Source organism: Salvia hispanica, chromosome 1 (assembly GCF_029641045.1).
Source record: "Salvia hispanica isolate PSC_SH4W2 chromosome 1, Shi_PSC_v1, whole genome shotgun sequence".
Taxonomy (NCBI): domain Eukaryota; kingdom Viridiplantae; phylum Streptophyta; class Magnoliopsida; order Lamiales; family Lamiaceae; genus Salvia; species Salvia hispanica.
The window spans coordinates 27629622-27647576 of record NC_142692.1 but is presented as its reverse complement, the minus strand read 5'-3'; the positions used below and the strand labels follow the sequence as shown (position 1 = coordinate 27647576).

The 17955-nt window shown below is 38.1% G+C and overlaps 3 protein-coding genes and 1 pseudogene across 4 annotated transcripts; 1 reads left to right on the top strand and 3 right to left on the bottom strand.

Moving 5' to 3' along the window:
- The first annotated feature begins 4011 nt into the window (after nucleotides 1–4011).
- LOC125221908 (uncharacterized) lies at nucleotides 4012–4965 on the top strand. The gene has a single exon (XM_048124237.2). It carries the CDS (start codon nucleotides 4249–4251, stop codon nucleotides 4858–4860), a length of 612 nt encoding a protein of 203 aa, XP_047980194.1. The 5' UTR covers nucleotides 4012–4248; the 3' UTR covers nucleotides 4861–4965.
- LOC125221907 (uncharacterized) lies at nucleotides 4910–10255 on the bottom strand. The gene is made up of 5 exons (XM_048124235.2): nucleotides 7607–10255; nucleotides 5885–6525; nucleotides 5519–5728; nucleotides 5177–5394; nucleotides 4910–5086 (listed from the first exon to the last, which is right to left on the bottom strand). The coding sequence occupies exons 1-5, from the start codon at nucleotides 10149–10151 to the stop codon at nucleotides 5044–5046; spliced, it is 3657 nt and encodes a 1218-aa protein (XP_047980192.1). The 5' UTR covers nucleotides 10152–10255; the 3' UTR covers nucleotides 4910–5043.
- A 286-nt stretch (nucleotides 10256–10541) lies between these two features.
- On the bottom strand, nucleotides 10542–13098 carry LOC125223300 (E3 ubiquitin-protein ligase SINAT5-like). The gene is made up of 3 exons (XM_048126383.2): nucleotides 12681–13098; nucleotides 11432–11818; nucleotides 10542–11067 (listed from the first exon to the last, which is right to left on the bottom strand). Exons 1-3 carry the CDS (start codon nucleotides 12879–12881, stop codon nucleotides 10705–10707), a joined length of 951 nt encoding a protein of 316 aa, XP_047982340.1. The 5' UTR covers nucleotides 12882–13098; the 3' UTR covers nucleotides 10542–10704.
- A 1508-nt stretch (nucleotides 13099–14606) lies between these two features.
- Nucleotides 14607–17651, bottom strand: LOC125218379 (UV-stimulated scaffold protein A homolog; annotated as a pseudogene). The gene is made up of 3 exons (XR_016132545.1): nucleotides 17342–17651; nucleotides 15067–16822; nucleotides 14607–14964 (listed from the first exon to the last, which is right to left on the bottom strand). The product of XR_016132545.1 is annotated as a UV-stimulated scaffold protein A homolog (transcript).
- Between the last annotated feature and the right edge of the window lie 304 nt (nucleotides 17652–17955).

The following is a 17955-nucleotide window of genomic DNA, read 5'->3' as shown; positions in this document are numbered from 1 at the left end:
GGATGTTAGGCAGCATAGATTGTATGCATTGGGAGTGGAAGAACTGTCCGACTGCCTGCAAGGGGGCCTACACGACCGGCTACAAGTCAAAGAATCCCACGATGATCCTCGAGGCCGTAGCTGATTACCGGCTGTGGATCTGGCATGCGTATTTTGGGGTAGCCAGGTCGAACAACGACCTCAACATCCTCAACTCGTCCCCCTCTTCAACGAGAAGTGTCAGGGCATCGGTCCAGCCGTCTCATTTGTGGCCAACGGCAACCGGCATGATATGGGCTACTACTTGGCGGATGGGATATACCCAAGGTGGCCCGTCTTTGTGAAGACGATCAGGCACGCGGCGGATGACAAGAAGGCCTACTTTGCGGAACGACTGGAGTCGGTGCGCAAGGACGTGGAACGCGCATTTGGTGTGCTCCAGTCTCGATGGGTGGCAATTAAGGGTCCAACGCGTTTGTAGGATGTCAAATGCGTTGCTGATATAATGTACGCCTGCATAATCATGTACAACATGATCGTCGAAGACGAAGGCGTACAACTGACTAGTTGGGCCAATGACGATGAAGCCGGTCCAAGCCACGGAACGGCCACCCCTAGCGTACGACATGGGGTACCTCTCGATGAAGTCGGCCGCCTCCAAGAATATGCCGACATGCGTCAAGTGGATGCTCATATTCAACTCCAAAAGGATATAATTGAAGAGTTGTGGGCACGGAAGACTGCACGATGATAGTTTTTTTTCTTTATTATGTAATTTATTTTTTTAAATGGATGTATTTTTTTTAATGCAATTAATGAATTTTTCCGTATATGTCTCGTAAATTTAATTCCGCAATTTAATCGTAAATTTAATTCTATCAATGTAGTTGTTTTTTAATTATTTTTATTGCGACTGACCTATGGCTGACCTATTTGAGTAAATACTGACGTGGCAGGTGAATTTTTAGTGCTGCTGACGTGACAGGAAGAGAGGGTGGCTGACCTATGGCTGGCCGATTTCTATCGTGGATACTCTTAGGCTTTATCAACACATAATCATTCACTTAAAAATTCTTTGGGCCAACAATGTTTTTTCTTATCCAGAATGAGAAAAGTGAAAACATTGTTCTTTACACTGAAGTTCCTTTCCTTCTACTATTGGAGAAACAATAAACCTTTACCTTAGTAAAGTTTAATAAAAATATTTAATTTGGCTTATTGATGTAAATTGATATGAGAAATTAGGATGCAATTTGCCGGAACTCTGGTGCAGATGTCCGCCACCTTCGATTTAATTAATCTCAATTACATATAGAAACATTAATTATTAGGGTGAATTTGGGTATGATTTTTTCGTACTTTATGTTGATGCATGGGAGGATGGCTCAAAATGATGGTGGTGGGCAGGGCTCCTACTAGTTTATTGTGGGCATAATCCGATGTAGTATTAAAATGAAGAAATGAGACAAAACATGTCGTGATGTAGAGGAACAATTTTAGAATATGTACGTTTAATTCCTATAATTAATAGTATATAGAGAGAGCAAACATTAATAATCCTACCGTAAGCAAAGCACTGAAATATACTACTCCATATTCAACAACAATATTTATCTAAATACAGCACACATTAACAATTTGGAAATTGGTGTTAAAATTAGGAAGTTGATGAAAGTTGATTAATATTTTACTCCTCACGGCCCAGTAATAGACCAGTATGATTTTGTAAAAAAGGTTTGGAATTGGAATAAAATATAGCCCGCACGGCCCAGTAATATATTTCAGCCCGTATTTCTTTTTTCGAAAGCAAAAAGGTTTGACATTTCCCCCTCGCAGTCGCTTATATATAATAAACCCAAAACCCCAACTCTTTAGTTCTCATATCACTAAACTTCCTGTAAACTCTCTCTGTTTTGATGGCGATGGAAACTAGTATCCAAATCCGACGCTACACTTTTGATGAGCTAATCGAACAAAGCCACGCTGCAATGCAGATAGCAGCACAAACTGTGGCTGAATTGGAGAGGATGTTATTGTTAGGGAGCGACGATGATGATCACAATTACATCGTAGATGAAGACGACATTCTCTCTCAATTCAACACGCGTCATTGTGTTGCTGATGATGAAGAAGAAGAAGAAACGGATAACTGCTGCATATGTCTCGAGCGTCTGCATCATGGGCTCGTTGCGACCCTGCATTGCCGCCATGAGTTTCACGCCCACTGCATAAGGAGGTGGCTCTGCCGTGCCCTCAATTTCTGCCCCCTCTGCAAAGCTACGGCTCTACGCTCACCTAATTAATTGATTCAAATTTGGAGACTTAGGCTTTGGAACAACCCATTCATTCTACTTTTATATATTTTGTGAATTGTCTTTGTTTTTTTGTGTTGGTATACACAAATATGTTTTCAAGTGGTTATTCATATTTTGATAAAACAGGGTATATTTAGGCGTCAAATTTGGAGATATGGGAATGTTGTATGTCAATTGAATAGATGAATCTGGTAATCATAATTGACTTCATTATAGTGTAAATTTTGTTGTGAAAATATGAAATCAAGATCATAAATTCATTCAACACAATAAAAACACTAAATGAAGTTTCTTCCCATATAATTTATACGCATAATACCTAAAGGTTTGGAAATTTATATATGAGTATCTACAATTTTTATAAGTGAGAGAAAAATAGAAGATAGGTATTATAGGAGAGGGATTATATGTTGGGAAAAGGTTTTTTTTATCTCCAAATAGATTCCACTTGTCTGCTTCATCATATTGATGTATTAGGAGTACTGTTTTGTACATTCCTAAACTGGGCTGACTAAAATCATCAATGGAAAATACACACTCAAATTTATCTATTTCTTGTGATAGTAGAAACTCCTTTCATTTGTGATGGTAACATAGTGTCAATGTGTCATAGTGAAGTCGACAAGGGTAGAAGGCTGCCGATAGTCGTGGATGGATGTTGTTATTGAAGATTAGCATTTTAGGAGCATCATTTTCTACTACATATGTTAGAAAGCCTATGTTCTTAAGCATATTTATTTTTGAAAAATAGTAGGAGTATAATCAGTATTCACTTAGGCTGAATGAGAAAACAATATTCTTTGCACTGCATTTAAGTTCCTCTTCTCAAAATAAATAATACTCTTCCCATCTCCAATGTTTGCCTTACTAATGAATAAAAATATATAGGTTTTATTGCTGTAAATTGACACTGAGTCATGTTCGTTTGAGATGTCCCAACTAAATTGAATCACTTTTTTTTGGAGAAATAAACATCTAATCACTTTTATTTTATTTCATCTCCTACTTTACTTTATTCTATTTTTTTTTTTTGCCAAAAAAGAAAATGACTAACTTAGTTAGCAAATTTTGAAACGGAACACGATTCAACTTAGTCGTACTTAATTGGGGTGTAAATTAAGAAATTTGACTACTATTCGTACACAATGTTGATGCATGGGCGGATCAAGGATGGCTCAAAATGATGTTGGTGGGCAGGGCTCCTACTAGTTCATTGTGTATGAAATTAAATACTAGTAATAATTAAAATGAAGTGATGAGACAAACCATATCGTCGAAGAAGCAAATGTAGAAGAGGAGACATAATATCTCTACATAAAGAAACAATTTTAGAATATGCACGTACCATTCCTTTAATTAACATATACAGCAAACATTTATAATCCTATCTTAGGTTGCAACGAAAGCAAAGTCCTAAAATATATAGATCCAACTTGAACAATAAATATCAAAACACAAGCTACCCTATTAAAGATAAAAAACCCAACTACTACCTCCCAAAATTTACAAAATTTATGCGAACTTATCAAGATAGTGGTGGTTAAAAACGATCCTACAATCAATTTGGATCCATATCATATTATGTTAAAGTAATCACGTGACAAAGATTCAACTTGTTACCAAACCTTATTGGTTTATTCTAACGAAAAAAGACTTAAATCGCAATGAGACCTCACTTCACACTTACACACGGGTCATTATGAACCAGCATCTCCGCCACTATCACCGCCGCAAAAGAAACCCTTTCACCGGAAAAACTCGCATAGAAATTCAAGATTCTCAAATAAAGTAACGATGTGGCCATACCCAAACCCTATCATTGCTTTCTTTTTTTTCTTAGATAAAAAGTAATTGCATTAAACATAAAATACTTGATTCCAAAACCACCTAGCAAAGTAAGTAACAATCTCTTTTTTCTCTCCCTTCCTCTTTCTCTCTCTTCACTTCTGGAGAGATGAATGAACCTCAAATCCATCACAGATCTAATAACAATAATCGCAACCCTTACGATTACACTACCAAATCGAGGAGCGGCCGTACTAACCTAGCATCGTGCGCCGTCGCCACGGTGTTTCTGCTGGCAATCGCCGCCGCATCCGTCGCCGTCTACTTCTTCCTCTTCAAGCCGAAGCCTCCGCTGATCGCCGTGAACGCCGTCCAGTTCCCGACATTCTCCGTCGCCAACGGCACCGTCAACTTCGAGTTCTTCCAATTCGTCACCGTCACCAACCCCAACCGCGACGAGTTCTCGCACTACGACAGCTCGCTGCAGCTCGTCTACTCCGGCGAGCCGGTCGGCACCGTCTTCATCCCGGCGGGGAGAATCGGCGGCCGCGGCAGGCAGAAGATGTCGGCGAAGTTCGATTTGCAGAAGTACCCGCTGGCGCTGCCGTCGAGGGCGGCGATCGGCGCCGTTGAAGCGGACACGATGGTGATTGAGACGCGGATGAAGCTGGTGGGGAGGGTTCGCGTGCTGCGGGTGTTCATGCACCGAGTGGAGAGCAAGGTGAAATGCGGGGTCACGATTGAGGTCACGCGCGGCACGGTTCAGGGCGTCCGCTGCTGACGTCACCTTTTTTATTCTGCTTGTTTCTCTTTTCCCAAAGGGGAATGTATTAAAAAAAATAGATGTTCATATCATTAATATTAATATTAATATTTCTATTGCTAAGCGCCATTTCACTTTTTTCTATCAACATTCTGCATTAATAAGTTTAATTTGTGGGTCATCAGTGTAATACATGCGTTTTCAAGGCTTGATTTGCCTCCTTGATTTTCTTTTCGATTTCTTCCTGCAACCAAGGCAATGCAGATACGTTTTCAATTGAAAAACAGAAAATTATAGTCCTTACTACTACTCTGTAGAATAAAAGATACTATACCTCTTGGTAGTAGGTTTGGTGATGCCGAACACCCCCTTCATCAATCCGTTCACATCTACGGACCGCTCCTTCGTGATGCTATCATGGTATATCTTGCTTCCTATCTCTGCTATCGACTCTTCCACTTCTTCCAACGTCTGGTCCACGTTCAGCTGCAATTGCCCTTTCTTGATGACACTCACACTGAACCCGTTTGCTTTGGCTTCTCGGTAAGCATCCTACAAAGACAGGTCAAACGTTATGAAATCCACGCATATGTTCCGTTTATGAACAAGGGTATTGCCAAAAGCACAATATGATCAAGAGACATATGCAGCACCATGCATCAAAGTTATGGATTACCTTGGGTGGTCTAGCAACGACGAAAGCATTTCCATTTCCTAGCATTTCCATCTTAGCTTGTATGATATAGCAAAGATTCTTGCAGTCACCAGCATCCTCGAAAGCAATAACATGATATGGCTTAGGATCCAGCTCTAGATCAGCAGCCATCTCCAATGAATAGAAACCAGCTCTCTCCTCCCCATCCTCAACAGTGTACAACTCAATGCACTGACAACATAATTCAAACAAGGAAAAGATATTGTTTAGGGACATAGCCGCCACAGCAAGAAAATTTTACAGAACGTGCGATACCATCAGACGCAACAGAATGACACCTGCTCAAAACATTTGAATAAATCACAAAGATACGAATAGAATGCGCACCAGAACATGGGGAAGATCTAGCCACCACAGGTAATCTTCTTCCTTTTCTTCAGCATATTCACGATACTTGCTCACAACAGCTTGGGGCCCGTAAAGTTCCATTTCCCTTCTCACCTTATTGAGTTTCTGTTTAATGAATCCTTTTTCAGGGAGTTTGTCCATTAGCTCAGCTGCTTCCTTTATTTCTTTCTCGGTGATCCATCGGTCCAAATCTTTCCCTATGTCTCTCATTACAGCTTTGGCTTCCGGGTCTGATTCAGCATTATAAGACTCAAGAAAACCTTCAGACCATTTCTTTGTGTGCTGCCAGAACTCCTTTCCCTGTTTTTTGCCTGCCCTAATAGAACCATCACTACCTTCTATTACAGTCTTTGAAGACACTGAAATATCTTTCTTTACTTCTGCCCTTGGATCAGAGTCATTTGCAGCCACAGCACTATTCTCGAGGGAAGATAGTTTTTCTGATGTATTAACATCTTCTTTTGCAATTTTCCTCGAGAGAAACGAGCTTTTAAGGCCTTCAGAAACAAGTTCCTTTCTTTGTTCCACAAAGTTGTTGAGGAACTCAGGGTTCCTCTCTGCAGGTGGGACTTTCCACCGAGGTATTACTTTCTCCGGCGGATCATACACGCTAATGCCATCTGTTGTAAAAATACAAATCATCAACTAATATCTTCCACAACACGTAATATCTCCACTTGAACTATCACTTGCCAAGTAAAGTCCCATAGAATATTTGGAATCATTAATATGGTGGAGAAATGCTGTTGGGAGTTTTTTAGTCTAATTTGTTTCTAGTCGATTAATTCTAAGATAAAACATTTGCAAGACCATGAAAATTTTCGAAGCCATTTTAACATGATTACAGGGAAAGATACCCTCATTTCTTATAGAGTTACACAAGAAACAGCAACACCCAAAACTTCTCTACTACAAAAAATGGCAACAACCAGACAAGATGTCTCTGGTATTCAAGTAGAAATAATGATAAAATCAAATAACAAATTGTTTTAAGAACTAGATAGGAAGAAGAGTATGTGGATCGGTAGTTCCTACAGCTAACTTAATCAAATTGAAAAAATTAGATGCCTTATCAAATAGGCTCAACTCAGCTCACATCACTAAAACAAAATTAACATTGCTTGCTCTCTAAAGCATCTTCTTAAATTAACTTAGGATGATTTATCCTCTGTTACTGAACTATAAGAAGAAGGGCTTTTTATAACATCGAATCCAGGCTTAAATATATATAGCTCAAAATTTAGAAAAGAAAATAAAGCAGGAACAATAACAAAATCGAAACAAGCGAAAGAAAGAGAGGTTAACAAAGAAACTCAAGGGGTCAAAGACATATATCGAGAATATCACAAAGGAAAGGATGTCGGGATTGATAAACTTAAAATCAGTAATTAATTAATGGAGTACTATGGTATAAAAGAGATGCATGTTGCAATACTTGTTGAAAATACTTGCAACATGTTTGGCAGTTCAAATAAGACTAATGCACAAGACGATTCTCTCCCACCAACTATATCAACATGCTCATGACCCATCTTAAGCAAGCAATTAGTAGTATTTCTTAAATTTAAATGGATAATCAAATATATTTTTGAACCCATATTGAATAAAGAGCAAACAAAGCCATAAAATAGATATATAGAGCTAGATTTTAATTGATCTGTTTCATATTTTCAAGAAAGGTGCATAAGAGATGCCATTTACCTGCTCCATAATCAAGGTTTTCTATGTTTGAATGAAGATATTCGTGCAACTTCAGCAGCTTTCTGTTCTCTTGTTCGACTTTCTTGTCAAGGCCATTAAAGAAGGCGAGCTTATCTTCTTCATCCATAAGATGAAATGGATCTCTTCCTGATAGCTCATTATCTCTTACTTTGAAAACAATCTCCCTAAGCCTTTCATCCTTCATCCATTCAAGTTCACTTTCAACATCATCTGACTTAAGCTGCGTCAAATCAGTTTCTGAACCCAATCCTTGACTTGCTTTCTCCTTTGCAAGCTGATAACTATCTCTGAAGCCAGCTCCAATCTTGTCCACAATGGGCTCAAATTCGTGGAAATTCTTCTCCATCCAGTTTTCCTTACTTACTAATGGAGCTAGCTCATTATCATTAACTTCATCAGAAGTAGCACATACAAACTCTTGAAGACCTACTGATGTTCCATTATTTGCAGTATCTTCAGATTTATGGTTCCTGAGCTGAGTAGGCACTTTTTCTGTCTGGGGCTTGCCAGGTGCATCAACTTTAGATTTTTGTATGCCCCCCAGAAAAGACGATGTATCACTTGCGCTATTACAAGTCCAGAGAGTCCCAATATTTGTATCTTTTGCGTTGGGGATGTCATCTACGGGTACCCCAGCAACTTTCTTAGAGATATTAACATCATGATCTGAGTATATTCTGGATGTTTCTGAATGATTTAGGCTATCCGCATTTCCTTGTGGAGTTTCACTACCCAGGCTGCAATCTTCAGATGGATACGAAAATTCATCTATTCCACTTGTAGGGGTAGGATCATGTACTTTTTCAGTTAAATCCATTACTGGGCTTGTGTTACCAGATGCCACATTTGCAGTGGGTACCAGACTAGAAATATCCGCGTGTTCGTTGTTTCCAACATCATCTTTTTGGTTCCTTACTGGTGTTTGATGCTTCCTCGAAAGGTACTCCCTTGCTTCCTTGGCAGATTTTATGATTCTTAGTTTTTTTGGGGGAGAATTTTTATATTGGTCTGAACCATCAGAATGTACATTGGCATCAGTCAAGTTTGAGGATGCTGAAACCTCTTTCTCATAGCTCACTTCTGATTTCAAGCTTCCATTAGGGGTGATGGTATGGAGCTCTGTCTCACATTTATCATCTGAAGCTCCATTGATGGACAGTTCAATAACATCGTCTGTGTCAGTGTCAGTGATGGACACATGTTCTCTCCTTTCATCAATATCTTCAACAGATACCTCCTCCTCCCTAGGAAGTTCATTTTCTGAAGTTGCATTAGACTTTTGCAGAGCATCTCTTCTCTCAGTTTCCCGTGCATGCCGTGCCATTGCCCTGATTTCTTCAATTTTGCCTTGAAGTTCATTTTCAGAAGTTTGGTCCACTATCCCCAGTTGATTATTTGACCCCTTTGCCTTAATAATGCTGTTGACAAGTTCTTCTTTATCAAGTTGAGGCCTCTTGAACGACACGCCTTTAGGCTCTATGGGCACCTGCATTACTTCCACACTACCTTTCACCATCTTCTCTTCTTTCGCTCTTGCTTTCATTTTCCTCCGCAGCATCTCCTTCTCAAAAGCTGTGTATTCACCTTTACTATCCTTGCCAACAGTGAATAGCCCCCTAATTGCCCAAACCACAGATAAGCCACATAATACTAACACCCCAACCTTTGACATACTAGGAAATGAAACTGGCTTCACTGCAACACTGCGAACTGCTTCCACAAAACGCGATTCCTCAGCACCAGATTGCACAAACTTAGCCACTGAACTATTCTTAGGAATAACATTACTCCCCTCCTCCATCTCTCTTGCCAAGTCTTTTGCAAAAGATATCTTAAAATCAACTTCAGCCAAGACCTCATCTTCATTATCCAACTGAGGATCAACCTGACTTCGCCTCAAAATCTCATCTTCATTCACCACTACCCTCTCTACCTTACCTTCAGCATCCTGAAATACAGAAAATATAGGACCAGTTCCAATGCCCCAAAATTGGGAGTCCTTCTTATACTGCTCAACCCAACCCTCCAATTTGTTCCACATGATAGATTCCCCTATATTCTTTTTCCTAAAATCCTTTCCCAATTCTATCACACCCTCATTCTGACTTAACTTATCATCAACATTCTTTCTATCTTCACCGTAAGCATCAAGCGGTTCGTCACTAACGCCACTACCACCCTCGAGATTCAAGGTTATTTCACTAGAACTTTCAAAATTGGAGTCATGCGTATTGAATTTATGAAGGTGTTTACTCACCTGATGCTGCTTGTGTTGTTTGGTGAGTTTCTTCCTCAGATAATTCTGGCGGCTAGAAGCTCTGCCGAAATGAGCTGAAATCCGGAAGTTTCTCGACGGAATTGTGCGAAATACATTTGTAGAAAGCGGTAGTTGCAAAGGGAATCTCTTGGAGTTAGGTATGGTCAGAGTTGAACGATATCTCGTGCCTTTCCGTGTGAGGAAGGAAATTGGTGCAGAAATTTGAAGATTTGTGGATATTCTGGAGCTTGGAAACTCCATGAGCATCAACTATTTCCTCAGGAGCAGAGAGAGACAGAGAAGATGAAGAGAGAGGGTTTAACGGTTTCGATGCCTAAACCCACGGCCGGCGACAACGATTTTACAGTAACTTATTTTACACAATTTAAATTCTAAAAATCACATTTTTTTCTATTAACTTGAGTATTTTAAATGTTTTTTACAGTAAAATTTTAAATGTTTTTTAGTATGTGCAATTTTACTTACATATTCCGGAAAGTGTCATTTACGTTTGAATTAACTTATATGGATACAAAAATGAAAATATAGCAATACAAGTGTAGAAAAAAAATGAACTGAATAGCTTTGGTTTTATATGTTGTTGTTTAGCAATTCAGTTTTTCTATTCAAACACTTGGGTGCAGTATATATAACTCATAATACAATCTAATGGTATTGGATTTAATGCAAACACAAACTACATTTTAAGAAATTGTCATAACATACCCTTGTGATATAGCAACACATTTTTTAGATTTGAAGTTACATCTTTCTGAAAAGGGAAGAAAACAACCCAAAAACAACAACAATTGAAGCAGCATTAGCTGCAGAAGTTGGGTATGCAAGCTCCACCATCTGGGTTCTGTTGTTCCTTCCATATTCGCCCCGTCACACGAAGCTTAAGTTCTTTCCTGTCCCCTCCTGAGAAGAAGAGAGCCATATTCCGTTGTATGATTAGGCCATCATGGCTGTCCCTAACCTTCCGGTGACTGTCTCTGATGCTCCGAGGGGTGCCCTCCCATATAAGCTTCCGGCCGTTTCCCCCAACCTCTAAACTGTAGCTGTAGTTCCGGGCATCCATCTCGTCTCCCATGAATCGAAGAAAAGCCATGTAGACAGGAGCCATGCCCAGTTGGAAAGCTTCGAAATGCAGGCAAAAATATTGGCCAAAACAATGGAATACCTGCGTTGGAAAATCAACAAGGTTTTCATCAGGGATCTAGACTTCAATCGAGTAAACTAGCATTCTTCTAATGCAACTTTCTTGATAAGTAATCAGAACAAAATATCCTAGGGTTCTACTGGTGAAGGATGGAATTTAAATGAATCCAAAGTTCCACAAATGTTATTGATCTAGACTTAAAACGAGTGGTTCACCAGCATATTCAATCACAACTTTCTTGATAAGCCCTACTTGATATGCTAATACAAGAATTGTAATCTGCAAATTGCCATTATCGTGCAGTAACCGAGCTCAAAGACTCATTTAAATATTAAAGAAACAAGAAGTGATTATTAGGAAACAATAATTGTAGAGAAATACTTACAGTCAGCATCCATGTGGCATTCTCTACATCCCGAGGATTTGATTTAACATAGCGATGATTGAATGTGCATCCAGAATGCATGTCCACTTTGTGATCGTCACGTAAGTGAGCAACTAGGTAAGGAATATCCCCAACGACGGAGCACTCTGATCCAGCATATGGGCAGGTGTAAGGCCTAAAATTACAGGCAGCCTCGTGTTTCAACTTACTATAATAAGGAAAGATCTCGGGGCATCCAAGGGTGGAATACTTGCAAGGAAGTTCAAGTGATTCAGCAACTTTTTCTAGTGCTAAACATCTTATATCACCAAGCTCATGCCTACAAGTCGGACATTTGTTATGGACCCTTACTTTACATGTCGAACATATGGTATGACCGTTGTGACACTGCAGGAAACGTCTTTGCATTAGGACAAACAAACAACTAAGTATAATCAGCATAACACACTATAACTACAAGATCAATTCATTTGAAGGCAATCTAGTAGTAGTATTTAGAAAGGATGTCTACAAAGGCCCAACCAATCAACTAAATTCTCATCTAAAAATTTCACATCAGCAGCTTGAAGGTCAAATGCTAATGCAAAAAACATGAATATAGTCAAGTTTCATCCCTGTAAATCTCCTGCCAGTGTTTTATTACAGCAAACACAATTTTATGATGTGACTCAAGTCGAGTGGGAAGCCCTGAACAAGCTTTGATCGATTTCGCTCAATCTGTTTCTTCTAGGTCCAATACTCTAATGCAGAAAGGGAAACAAACAGATTTTGGCAAACCAGAAAGAAATTTCCCAGGGTTTAAACCTATACTTTTTGTATATTCCCAAACAGGATCAAGGTAGACAAGGTTCATCAAAATAACAAGTTTTTGAAATATTGCGATAAATTTGCTATTTTTTTGCAGAAATTGGACAAAATCGGTGAAACCTAAAATAGTAAAGAAATAATAATGAAACAATAATAAATAAATAATCGGCGAACCCTACCAACTCATTCATAAATTTATCCCAAATTAAAAGCTGTTCGAGCAGAGGATAGGAAAGAAGAATCAGATTCCACCAGCAATTTCTACAAACTTCCATCAATCAACACGATCCCAACAAAAACAAATTCAACAGATAAAACAATCAGAAAGATTCAACCTTCAAGCATATAAACCCATCACAACGGTAACTAAAAACCCATTTCCCAAAAATATCAAGATATAATTGAATCTTCAAAAGAAGACGGCAAGAGAAGAGAGAGAAACCTGATGGATTGGAGGGTACATAGAATTGGTGCAAACAGGGCATTCTAGAAGCTCGTGAACACTCGTGGCCGGATTAATAACCATCCCATTCAGATTATTGGTGTTGATATTAGTGTGAGACGACTTCGAAGACGAAAACTGAGAAGAGATCTCATCTTCGTCCATTAATCCGTCAGTTACGCATTCAATGCTGGATTCCATTCTCGCAATTGTTTACTTCTTTGCTCAGATCAAACGGCTGATCATTTCTGGAGAGTGCGAGGAATGGCGATATTTTGAATTTGGGGATTTCTCAGAATTCTAATAGTGGAGATTTTGGAAGGGTTACAAAAGAAAATTGGAGGAGCCTCAAATGGAGGCGCTTTTCTTGATGGAGAGCTCTCTTTTCTTTTTAAATTTGTTTTCTCCTTGTTTGTGTGTGTATTTGACAGAGAGATGTCAATTTACATCTTGCCATAATATTTATTGATTTTTTTTTAAAAAAAAACACATGAAAATCTGGTTTTTTCATATGGCAATTCAGATAGGGAAAGTTATCTCAATGTTATTGCAATTATTAGTAGGAGTATTATTTCATGTTGTGTATCCATATTATAATTACCTACTACATTGGCTTAATGTTTGCAAATACATGAGCAGAAAATTATTTTTCTTAATATAATACCCACTTGGCACTTGGTATATAGTTGGTGGATGAATAATTATACAACCAACCTACTAAGAATTCTTGTGCCAATTTATTATACTAGAGGAGTACTATATACGAATTGAGTTTACTCGGAAAATTTGAAATATCTAAAATAATAAATATACAACTATAAACAAATTCACATTTATTGATCACATCTATGAATATGCTATGATATAGAAGGTCCTCTTGGATAAGACTCAAAAGGGTGGATTATGTCCTGTTTCTTTCTTGATGTGGAATCAAATTGGGACAAAAATAAGGTTGAGAGCTCATAAATGCAGGCTTCATTGTAAAATATTTGAAATTTGAAATGGCATGGACCTAATTAAATATGCATGTCAGATGCTAAGGATGTTCTTCCATGCCCGGAGCACTATAAATTATGTTAGGGCATGTGGAGCCTCTGTCTTCATTTCCGGGCTCAACTTGAAGTCCCGATGGACGAGTGAAGCATGTGAGAGTCAATAAGGACGCTCCGTGTTTTGCTATGATAAAATAATCTATCTTGGTATTACTAGCTGTTTGGTTTGTGTGTTAATTTTACACATTAGCCCTTATTGACTGTCTAGCCCGATGTATACGCATTTTCAATTTTTCATATTTTGCATTGTTAAAATAACCATCAAAAGTAGTGGGTTTATCTATTCACATAGAAAATCCAAGGAGATTACAAATAATTATGCAATTAGATCATTTTAATTATACTATAATTTTATAAATTTTTTTATTGATATTCATGTTTTTCTATTATTTGCATATTACTACTGATTTACTTAGGATCTATAAATATGCACAACTAAAAAGAGATGAGACTAGTGGTAAAGTTAAGGAAAAAGATAAGTGTGGATCATGTATAAGTTTATACGGAGTAAAACTTAAAACTTACAATCATATGAAAATATTATCCCAAATCAGTTTTGCTATCTATAGTTATCGTGAAATACATTGCTCATTTGATTAAAATATACTAGTACTATGATAAATTTTCTTATATGGATGATTGCGAATAACAGTGGTAGTGCATAACTAAACGGCCATAATTCATTATACTCTACAAAAGAAATAGCGTGTTTGAAAAGTTGCTTGGATTTTTGCCAGCAGATTGGGTTATGCCAATAATTATTAGCAATGATTGTCGAAGGTGTTACATTTGGAGATATAGTGGCATAAAAGCAAAAGCATCGCTATTACAAATTACTTAAAATCAATATTAATTTCAAAAGCAAGACAAAAAAAAAAAAAAAAAAGTAAAAAGGAGCACTAGAGTGACCCAAAGATTTATGAAGCATCTTTGGCTTGTTTGATTGGTTAGACAACAATTCCTTACTCCTCCCGTCAAGATTTCCATTATTCTTTATGCCCTTTAAGCCATGTGGCCTGTGTTTATTCACTCTTCTTTCAATACACTAATTAGTGAAACTTGGGATGGGAGGAGAGGGGACCCCCTCTTTTTACCCTTACAAAATTTTCGTGTTTATGCAAAAATAATCAATACCTACTATTGTAGTATCATTGACAGAGAGTATTAGTTGTTGTTGCCGGCTTCTCTTAGTCTTCAATGATTGACATTTTCCTCAATGCTCGCCAGATTTCCTGTCAAAATCAGTTGAATCTATCCAAATTATTGCATTTATATAATATACTATAACATCATGAATAATTTTGAAGTCAGATATATTAATAGTATATAGTTACCTGCAGTGAGAGAACGACAAACTGTTCGTTATTAGGAGAGAGGCAATGGCTTGGCTTTAGCAGGACAAGAGACGCCTATTTTATTTTTCATTCTCTAACAAACCACAGATCATACAGAGCTTTAAAAAGTTCGGTGAAAACTAAAAACAAGGCTGCAAAACTGAGGCACAGACAATAACCACAGTGAAACTGTCCAAATCTAACTATTACAATTCACCTAATGAACCAAAACATAAGTGTACCTCGAGAAGAGCTGCTTTGAAATTTTGGGTATATTCTAATTCTACCATTGTTAGGAAATGCCCTCTTCTGCTATCGTCAACTGTCGGATAGCAGAATCTCTGGCATTAGTGTTCAATAACCTTTGAGCTAAACTGTCTTTATAAGTTTCTTTCTTTTTCAGCATTGGTGTGAGCGTTTGTACCTTCCTTTACATAATAGGATGTTGAAGAAGCAATTGCTGCACCTCGGACTCAGAGCATAGCTTCACTGTGCTCGCTTGAGACCTGCTTGTCTACTTCTCCCAGTTTTTAGTCCTCTCTGTCCCTCCCTCGAATATTCTTTACAGCTTGCTTCAGTAGCTGGTGCAACACATTACTCTCGGCATTGAACTAGATTCTTCTGGTTGGTTTTGGCTGACAGTCTCTTCGGTTGATTGGATTTCCTCCATCATCTCAAGGGATGATGGGTCCATGAAATGGGCAAACTTTCGAATCTTTTCTTTGACAAAGTGCATCATTCTTCAAAGGAGCTCTACATGGTTGGACTATGAGAGCCTTTTCTTCACACATGGATGCCTACATGTTCAGTTCTGCAATTTTCTCAGCTTGTATAACTGCATGCATCCTGGTCGACCCTACCCCAGTGAATTTCAACATTCAGTCCCCTTTTGTTAAGCCAAGACATCCTCATTTGGTCCCCAACGATCCGGGAAGATTCCCAGTTAAGAACTGTAGCTTCAGCCAAAAGCTCACTTCATACAGGATCTTTGTGACTGTTACTTTCACTGCTTCAAGCATTTCTTTTCTCAGTTACATTCGACAAATTTATAGCTCTTTTTGCATCGAGATTTCTTATATCTATTATATTTTTCAAAGCAGAACCCCGAAAGGGAGATCGGCCACTCCACTCTTATAAGAACAGAAATCCACTCCTGCACTGCAGCAAGATGGTTAGCCTTATAGGGTTCCTCAAAGCAGTGATAACAACTTCATTTGAACTATCTTCTATGATTATTTCCCCTCTTTCAAAGAAACAAGCTGGATCTGTTGTAGTTCTGAGTTACAAATTTCTTCCATTTCTCATCATATACAGGATCAAACTGCATGCCATCATCCTTCATCCTATTAATTCGTAAACACTCAAGTCAATTTCATCAATACTGGTATGTATCTCCTCTTTTATTTTTGCTTCCAAAGATTCATATCTCTTCCGAGATATCTCTTGTTCTCATTTCCCTCTCCCTCCTCACTTGTTGTAACTTGTATGCATGCTGAATTAGCTTGCAGGTTAGGAAACTGGAAACGAAGGGTATGCATACTTGAGATAGTCGTAACCTAATCCAAGATGTCAATAATGAATTCCAAACAAACCACTCCACTTCTCACAGAACTCAATTGCCTTTAAGAAATGAAGAGATTATTCAACAGAAGCAGGAGGCGGATGGTTTCTACTTTCTTCCAAAACCAATAATACTAAGGAATGGATCCAAGTACTCAACAAGCCGACTTCTTGAAAAGCTCATCTACTATGAGAACTGAGAAGTGAAAGATACCATACCTATAACAGATAGTTCATCAAATAAAGTTATAAACATATTTATCAATAATGAATATACAGAAAATGAAGATAATATACAAAACTGAGGTGTGCAGCTACAGAATATCATACAGATGTTCTGAGATAAGCATTTTCTAAAAAAGTGGAGTAACAAAAACGGAAACATTGTCACAAACATAAGCATTCATGAGCAAATTAACCAATTGTTCTAGCATAAAATAAAAAGCGGCAATCAATTATATCTGGATATACCAAATTTGAATAAACAAAGATCATGTGAGCTGATTACAGGCTTACAGCTAAACAGGACGTAATGAAATCGATGCCGAAATAACCACCAATATACTATTTATACATTCCGCTAATTGCCCAAACTCTAAATCAATAAAGTCTTACCGAAGAACTCGAAAATCTATTCCAAACACGAGGACACCATTTCTACATCACAACAGAAACAAACCGGAAATTACTGATAACATTTAAAACCGAAGCGTACCTGAGAAATGTTGCTCATGAGAGACATAGGATTGGGATGCGAAACGGAGCTGCAGTCGGAACAATGCACCACGAATTTGATCGATCCACCTCCGCCGCCGTGGATTCAACGGTTATCTCTGTCAAAGCCACCTCCGGCGCCGTAGCCCTATCTTCCGCCATCACGACGTCCCAATCTGGGTTTCAAGTCGGTTTATCGTTGGTTTTTAATTTCATCACTCTTTAGCTACACATTTGACGAGAATGTCCTTGGACACCATAAGACTTGGAGGCGTATGCCAAGGCGATTAATGGAATTTAATGGTAGCATTCTATTGGGTCAATCAGAACAGCAGTGGTCCATTCTAACTATAGTTTCTACTTAGATTCTTCTCTAAGATTATATTCTTTTATGCACTAGTATTATTTTATCAGTTAAATAGCATATCTAAAAAGAAAATATATCAATTTGATTGGGACGAACAAAATACTTTTTCATACCATTCCATATTTTTAGTGATTCAATTTTTTTTTGGAGGAAATTATATGGAATAGTAAAATGATGTTCTACAATTATTAAGAACAAATGCGGAGAAAATAAATTACAGTCGATATTACATTGTCTAAAAATTTGAA

Bases quoted from the DNA above. Each gene is read 5' to 3' on its own strand.
- LOC125221908 (XM_048124237.2), top strand. From the start codon at position 4,249: ATGAATGAACCTCAAATCCATCACAGATCTAATAACAATAATCGCAAC.
- LOC125221907 (XM_048124235.2), bottom strand. From the start codon at position 10,151: ATGCTCATGGAGTTTCCAAGCTCCAGAATATCCACAAATCTTCAAATT. The intron at 6,526-7,606 runs GTAAATGGCATC...TTTTTACAACAG, and splicing joins AAACCTTGATTATGGAGCAG to ATGGCATTAGCGTGTATGAT. The intron at 5,729-5,884 runs GTGCGCATTCTA...TTATGTTGTCAG, and splicing joins TAGATCTTCCCCATGTTCTG to TGCATTGAGTTGTACACTGT.
- LOC125223300 (XM_048126383.2), bottom strand. From the start codon at position 12,881: ATGGAATCCAGCATTGAATGCGTAACTGACGGATTAATGGACGAAGAT. The intron at 11,819-12,680 runs GTTTCTCTCTCT...CGTTTCCTGCAG, and splicing joins TGTACCCTCCAATCCATCAG to TGTCACAACGGTCATACCAT. The intron at 11,068-11,431 runs GTAAGTATTTCT...TTTCCAACGCAG, and splicing joins ATGCCACATGGATGCTGACT to GTATTCCATTGTTTTGGCCA.